The following is a 7983-nucleotide window of genomic DNA, read 5'->3' as shown; positions in this document are numbered from 1 at the left end:
CACGGCAGTTCACCGTACGGCGTATCACACGGCAGCCGCTCTGCGTAACATTCCTCCAGTCTACTGGGCAGATCGCAGATCACTCTCGCGCCGCTGCGGTAACAGTCCTCCAGTTCACCGCATTCGCAGTCGCTACTTTCCTCATCTTCCTCGTTCTCTACCACCTCTTCCTCATCCACATCGTCTTCCACCGGTGCTGGGGTCGTCCGTCGACGAAGGGTTGTGCGTCGCTTGGTCCGGGGTGCGGCCGTACTTCCGGTAGGTGTTTCGCCATCCGCTACGCCGCTGGATCCACTCCGTAAAGTAGCTGACCTTGGTGAAAGCGTCCGCTGTCCCCCGACGACACCTACACAACGAACCCAGTCAACCCCGTTGCCAACAAACGGCTTACAATTAAGCACAGTAATCCAATTTCCACCACATATTGTTGCTTGCGTGCATTGTTACCCAGTGATTCTGTGTTCATCAGAACGTATACTGTGTGACCAAAAATGTGTAAACTTAATCTTAACCTTTAATAAGTATCATGGTACGAGTACAAACTATGCACCAGAGCAAAACGGCATTTACAAAAGAAACACTTCCTCTATGCTATCCTGATCGGGGATCGTACCCATTACACAAATCGCGTTTCCCCGTTGTATTTGCATAGATATTCGCTGTTTAAAAAACTATTTCGCCCGCTTTTGGTCAGTTGAAGTCGCTATACCGTTTCCAACCGTTTACCGTTTCCAATAATTTTTTAGTACCATCTCCATAAGGTCCGTAAATTTCGAAGGCTGCAGCAACGAAATCGTATCTTGTTTGCATCCAAGCCGGGACCAAGCGTGTTTCGCTAGTTTCTTCCTTTCAGCCAGTTCGGCTGCTGCGCCGGCGTTCACGGAAGTGCGGTCGATATACGAGACCGCCAGCGTGTCCACGCAGGTAACGTCTATGGCCAGCGGTTTTCCCGCGCGCCCACGGTATTAGTGTGATCACGTCCGGCCTTTTCTTATCCTTCACAGACAGACCTTTTGGTTCCATTCTAGAAGGGAAACCGGCTGACTTCAAGCCTCGAGCAAATTCCGCGCTGATTCCGTCATGTCGTGGTAGTCTTCCGGCAGACCGCTTACAGCGAAGTCCATGCCGGCCTAACTCGTCGACCAACCCACCACAAACGCACACGTGTGGAGTAACGATCGGCGCTCCCTGACGTAGCGCAACGCTAATGCGAAAAGCGTTGTCATCCAATAGGTTACCGAGACATGCTCCCGGTAATGCATGGATCCACACGCCTGATTCCGAAACTGATACCGCCTTCAAATGTGCCACTTCCTCCTGCGATGTTCGTAGTGCGGTCAGTCGTGAAAATATATGCAGAGTAGTAGGAGTACCCCATGCTTTCTGAACGTGTCGGAAAGCTTCCGCAGGAAGTTCCTCGGTGTCGGCGTCTAACTTTTAGGCGCGAGTGGCGGTGGTGACATGAAATGTGAAAATCTGTCAGTCGGTCCGCGGTTCAGAAATTTAAATTTATTATTCAAAGCAACATAGTCATTGCGCACAGGCGCATCAGGGACTTACTTACATCGATTTTTACCGTGCATTTACATACAAAGAATGCAAAACCGCGCCCGTTTGCACATCTTTCGTGCATGTCCGTAAAGGCTAAACCCGACCGCGTGCGCAAAACAGCCAAGACGCACACACTTTAATAGATGCTGCGCTGACATTTTATGTTCCAGCACAGCATTTCTATACAAAGAATATTGCTACAAATTCATAACCCGCGATCACAAAGAGCGCCAAAAAATGCTTATTATAGAATACTTTAATTTTTAACTACATAGAGTTAGAATTACGCGGCTAACATAATACATAATTGTATTGCTGGGTAGCCAGATCGAAGCGGGAACCCTCTGTGCAACAGTATAGTCTAATAAGTACATTTATAGCCATACAACACAGGCCAAAATTAAAAACTGACTAAAATACATCAAGCCAATTAAAACCTTATCCCATCAATTTCAAATAAAAACATTTATCCGGCTTACTGTGCAAGGCTATTCAGTAAGAATAGTGGCAGTCGGGTGTATAACGCGGGGCCGCCACGCGTATCCTCGACAGCGAACAGCGGTGAACCCGGATGAGGCTTTATTGCCGAATCTAATGCGCACCGTGGCGCAGCAACACCAGACTAATGAGGAAGGATCCTGCAGCCAGTGCAACTGTGCTGCAGATCCGTCAAAACAGCGCAGCAATGTGCGGGGTGGAAATCCCCAGAAACAGCGAATAGCTACTCAGGAGGGCGGGGCGTCCCGCCCTTACAGGTGTTAAAGCAGAACAATCGCTGAACTATAGAAGGCAGCCAACATTAGCTACAGCTGGATAGCCAGCAGGCAGGGTTTCCTGCGATACGGCGCCAACAATCGATGTCGAGATTATCACAAATCATCAAAGAAGGCCAAACAGGTATTAAGCACGTTTTGGCCTTCCTAGCGAATTGTAATACGCATCTCGACAATATTCAAAGCTGATGTTAAGAAAAAATCCAAAACGTAAGAACTCGTCGGGCTAAACTGTAAAAACGTTTTGTACTGTAAAATAAACGATTTTTCTCTGGAATCCCAGAAATGCAGGCTTCCCTGCTATGGACATAAAGGTATCAGCATTTACCACTTTAAATCCCCATTTTAATAATTAAACTGAAAATAAAAGTAATAAAAAAGCATAGAAGAACTTGGAAAATAAAAAAACAGAAGAACGCGTTGTTTTACTGTGTTTCTTGCTGTTAACTGCACCGGCAGCAAAAAGTATGGAGAAAATCCACGTGATTTCGGACTTTGCTATTGGCGGTAGGCAGTCTCGATCTAACTCAAAATGTTGACCAGCCAATCAAAATCGCAGAAACACGAAGTTTGTAAGTAACTGGGCGTCGCTTAGACCCGTTACAAGGTACGCCTATCTGTGTAACGGTTTTCGTCAACGCCCCGCGACAGACTTCGAGCGAAAATGGACTTACATCGAAGCCCAGCCAATCAGGCCTCTTTCGAGCTTCGATGTAAGTATGTAAAGGGTAAAATTCGATGTACGTAAGTATGTCGCGATTCGTGTTGGCTCAATTGGTATAATAAACAGTGTTCAAGAGGAACACAGTCAGAGAGCGCTTCACATTGCCATGCAGCATCGGATTCGAACAGAGAAGCGCTGTTTCTTCATTAATTCGATTTTTCTCATATTTCGGTCGCTAAACGTTACTTAAATGGGTCACCCACGTCGCTTAATTCCCAAGCGCAACAACGTTTTCAAAAAGATCGTTTTTATTAAGAAAAAACTTTGCTTATGAATTTCAGCTCATAAACTCCACAGATTATAACTAAGGTTTTTCGGTTTAGCAGGACCTTCTTGACGCCTTTTCACTCGCAAACCGTTTTTATCTAATGCACACTGTGTAACTTTACCCTGTGACTCCGTAGCTGGTTATTCCGACCAAGTAATCCCCGTCACTTCTTCGGTTCACCAAGGGTCCACCGCTGTCGCCCTACGCAACCGAAAGGCGTTAGTAAAATTCGGAATTCGGCAAACTGCTAAAAACTACGGCACCATATGTATTCATATATGATATGCAGGGGCTTGATATGCTGTGCAACTCGGCCGGCTACAGCGTACATTACAAGTGCCTGATTCGGCGTTCTCCGTGCAGATCTGACTTGGTGGGATCTTGCCGGCATTCAGCGCCCGCTGGCACACCCTGCGATCCACCACTTTCAACATAGTCTGCAGCAACTGGTCCGACGCTAACCCGTACGGTCCTTCGCGCGTCTGCCCCCAGCCGGCGGTGTGCAGGACCGTTTCGACGTCCGGTTCCCGATTGGCCGGCGGAAGTTTCACGCTGGAGACGTTGTCCTTGCCGGCGGCGCCGCCACTCAAGCGCAGGATAGCGATGTCGTTGCGAATGCGTTGCCGGTGGTAATCGGGTTGCACCACGGCCTGCCGCACGGCGATGATGTTGGAGCGTGGCACGTTGGTGCGGCGGCGGATGCCCACGGCGACCGTAAGGTCCCGTGCTGGTACGCGATCGCCACTGTAAAAAATGCAAGCACGATTTTGCTAGGTTTTTCTTGTCCATCTTGATAAATATATACGAAAATTACTTAATGTGATTCATGCATTCAGACAAGTTTCGCTCGTACTATCGCTCGTGGACGCAGTGCGCGGCTGTGATGACCGACCGGAGATCCGGCAGCAGCGAACCCCCGCACACGTGATTGCTGTTGTGGCGTATACTGACGATAAAGTTGAAACCGTCCTCAGCATCGACGCCATCTGAAAACATTCATCCAAAATCGATAGCAATTCGCTTTAGATGTTGTAAACTCGATCCAGGGGTCAAATACCACCAAGAAATTTTAATGCCTGACTGCTGGGTAAGGCATCAAAAGCCCGTTTTAGAAATCCGAGAACTCTGTAAAATCCTCACTCGCGCCATTCACGATAATATGGCGCGCTACCCCAATGGGATCAGGTAACCGCGGTACAAGTTGTCGCTTACTTATTATCCGCGCAGAAACCTGACCCAGAGAATCCGACTGACTGTTGGCGACCGTGTCCTCGGGATCCTCGGCAAAGGCATCCACACTACGGCTGTCGGCTGCCGCGTCGCTGTTGCCCGGATAGTCGACTGGAATAATCTTCTCTGTAAAGCTCAGCTGGTTCACTTGATGCAGACGCAGTTATAGTCTATATTTATATTATAGTCCACACTAATACTTGCAGTTATTAGCTCGTTTACTAATCTAGGACTACAAGTCTACAACCTACCGGCTGTTAACGGCAGTAAACAGCCGCACAGCAAGATCGTTGGTATAAAACGCATTCTGGATTCTTCGCCCAGATCTAACAGAAGTTTATACGGCGTCTAAGCCGTCCGCCCGCTGTCTCGGCTTGGCGCGGTTCTTCGCCCAGATCTAACAGAAGTTTATACGGCGTCTAATAGGAACTAGGCAGATCAAGGCAGTACCTACTTCATCGAACAATCAGCCTGCGCTGGTATAAACCAATAAAAATTATTCAACAGATACACAGCGAGCACAACCGGCCGGTCCTCCTTCGGCTCAGACGAGCTGCTTTAACGTGCATTTCCGTACTGCAACGGCCTTCTGCGTAGCGGCCGATGGACAAGCATCGCTGTTTAGTGTGGACTTTTGCTAGTCCGGATACGTAAATCATCGATGCCGGTATAATGACGTCTGTAGCGACCGGATACGCCTGAACTGCGACCCGGAAGGGTAGCACGCTGTTCCTGCACGTGATCTTGCAGCGGACGGCTTGGCCGCTGATACCATCACCGTTCAGCTTCCGTCAGTGCCGGAAAACTGCGGGTATTTGTCGTCAGGGTTCGACAACCACGATGATATCTGATTTGTAGAAGAAAGAGCGGATATGCGAGTGTAGTCTTTAGCCTACTAACGTCAGCCGTCACTACGAACCGTGTACTCGTCGAAGCCCGGTGAATAGTCTTGCGTAAATTTACCGGTAGCTCATAATGGACTTGGATACTGGGCCGCTGCACTACGATTATTCCAACGGTAATTTCCGCTCTGCCGTTAAATCTTCCCTTACTGCACCCACCAATTTTTGTTCAGTCACCATTTACCAGACGATGTCCACTGTTCTTGATCATTTCGGCAGCATATCGGCCATAACTGTATTCAATATTATGGTGCAAAATTCAATGCAAATACATGTGCATCAGATTTTGGTTGCTTTTTAAACTTTTCAAATTGTTTTTATTATCTTAATATGTAACGTGACCACGCCTGCGTTTTTCTGTTCCCGTTAAAGAAATTTGTGTTTTGCTTTACTGACCTTAATGTTTCTTTTATTAAGCGCTGAGAAATATCATTCTGCAGTTCGTTTTCGATGCAAATCTGTTGGAGTGGTGTGTACATTTCATTGACGGTCAAGTACAGCACGAGCTTAACTCCAGTATCCTGCTACTTCGTGTAATTAAATCATCGTCCACGGGACAGCAGTGCACTTGATACTTGTTGTTGGGAATTTGTCAGTTTGTCAGCTGCGTCTCACCCAAGCAATCTTCGCTTTTACATATTATTAGTGTTGCATTGGTCGTATAGTACACATAAAGTAAAAGGCGTGCATAAGAAAAAGAGAACAGCAAAGAAAAAAACAGCTTTTTGTCGGCTAAAAGTCGATCATATATGTCTGCTTTTTCGCCGCGGTTTGTCCACAATCACCCAGACATTTGCCCTGTGCAAAAGGTTTCTGTGGAGTATCGGCGGCCTCCACGGCGCCGTTGATCCAATCCGCAAAGTGTCGTACCTCTGTCAACACCACGGGACCGGGAACCGGACATCTGCAGAAGATTGTTTATCAGCGTCTCTCAGATAAGAATTACCATGGCCATTTTACCCTCGAATTGCGTGGCTTACTAAGCCGACAATCTTGGGTTTGGGCTGGCTTACGTCAACCAGTGGGCCGCCGACATCATTCTAGACCAAATTCGCAGCGTTAGGATTAGTGGCAGTATTAACCCAGATGTTGTTTGCGCACTATAACTGCTGTACTTCTGCTGTACACTGGTTTTAAAATTTAAACCTGAATGTATGTACAGTACGTGAATGCACAGAGCCGAAGGACTCTTATTCTCTGTAAGGCTCTGTATAAGCTAAACCCCTTGTTTTCAGTTCCTAGGCAAAAATTTCCGAATGAACTGTAATAGGTATAATACTGCTTATAAGAACAGCAAATATAAATATTCCAAAATTGAGAGAATGAAAATACTAATCATTAATTTAGGCATTTACACATGTTATAGGTTATACCGTAAATACAGACAATAATAAATGATATTAATTGTTATATTAAGAATACCTAAGAAAGCGCTAAACTAAGAAGCCTAAGAAACTCACTTTGCAGACGGTGAGGTTGTGGCTGACAGCGCACAGCTTCCCGATACCGCGCCCGAAGCCCTCGGCGCTGCTGCACTCCTCCGGTTTGGCCAGACGCAACTGCGTCTTGTACAGCTGGTACGGCACACTGGGCATCGGGTAGTCCTGGGGCCCGGTGATGCCCCACCCCACAGCGGTCAGCGCCTGCCCAACTACTGCCTGACCGCCCCATCCGAGCGACCGCGTGGATCCTGGGAGTGTCCCGGTGGTGGAGTTGGCCAGTTTGAGAATAGCGATGTTATTGTCGTACTCGTTGAAATCAGCGTGATAGATGACGCGCTGGATGCCCACCGTGTTGGCCGGTGAGACCTCCGGCTGGTAAATGATACCGGTCGTCGCGGTTAGCTGGTTGTTCCATTGAGTCGCGAATCTAGCAACCGAGAATTCACGTTTCAAACAGTGTTTAACGGTTAAAAAGGTAATAACAGACGGACGGACTTTGCGAAGCAGCGGGCGGCGGTCAGGACATGCGTGGGCGTCAGGAGGACCCCGCCGCAAAAATGCCCGTAATCCCCGCGGAGACTGACCATGAACGGGAACTCCCCGGGTTTCACCGCGTAATCTTCGGGTTCTATTGGAAAGCAATCTGTCTTAGTTGAACTGTTTTAAAGCACTTTTAGCCGCATTGTAGTGACCTTTAGGTATGGGCGCGCCGGTGGCACTGGGTTGCGTAGGTGACGGTGGTGCGCTGACCGGTGCCGGTGGCGCGGTAGCGGGTGGTCCGGTGGCCTGGTTGGGGATAACGCCGTATGTGTTATGCGGCTGCCAGCTGTAATCCGCGTAATCGTTCGCACCGACTACAACAAGGAATTCCCTTAGTAAACCGTTCGTTACGGCGAATTCGTGGGGAAGTGTAGATTACCCAGACACAACAGTCCTAACAGGGAAACTATCCTAAACGTTCGCGCCATGGTTTGCTAACGTACATGCACTGAAATGGCAAATGTAACTGTTGAATAGGAGAAAGCAATCGTTTAAGGCGACACCGCAACTGCCGGCTTTATCCAGACGCTTTATGTACAGATTTTACGTCTTC

At 48.0% G+C, this 7983-nt stretch overlaps 1 protein-coding gene across 1 annotated transcript; it reads right to left on the bottom strand.

Annotated features, from left to right (window-relative positions):
* Positions 1–7973, bottom strand: LOC129592997 (transmembrane protease serine 9-like). The gene is made up of 12 exons (XM_055489177.1): positions 7810–7973; positions 7583–7744; positions 7386–7518; positions 6909–7317; positions 6409–6488; positions 6182–6352; positions 5626–5681; positions 4529–4672; positions 4170–4302; positions 3646–4060; positions 3438–3517; positions 1–346 (listed from the first exon to the last, which is right to left on the bottom strand). The coding sequence occupies exons 1-12, from the start codon at positions 7856–7858 to the stop codon at positions 172–174; spliced, it is 2007 nt and encodes a 668-aa protein (XP_055345152.1). The 5' UTR covers positions 7859–7973; the 3' UTR covers positions 1–171.
* Between the last annotated feature and the right edge of the window lie 10 nt (positions 7974–7983).

This window comes from Paramacrobiotus metropolitanus, unplaced genomic scaffold (genome assembly GCF_019649055.1).
Source record: "Paramacrobiotus metropolitanus isolate TYO unplaced genomic scaffold, Prichtersi_v1.0 Parri_scaffold0000058, whole genome shotgun sequence".
NCBI lineage: Eukaryota > Metazoa > Tardigrada > Eutardigrada > Parachela > Macrobiotidae > Paramacrobiotus > Paramacrobiotus metropolitanus.
The sequence above is the reverse complement of the archived record's forward strand: the minus strand, read 5'-3'. Positions and strand labels throughout refer to the sequence as shown.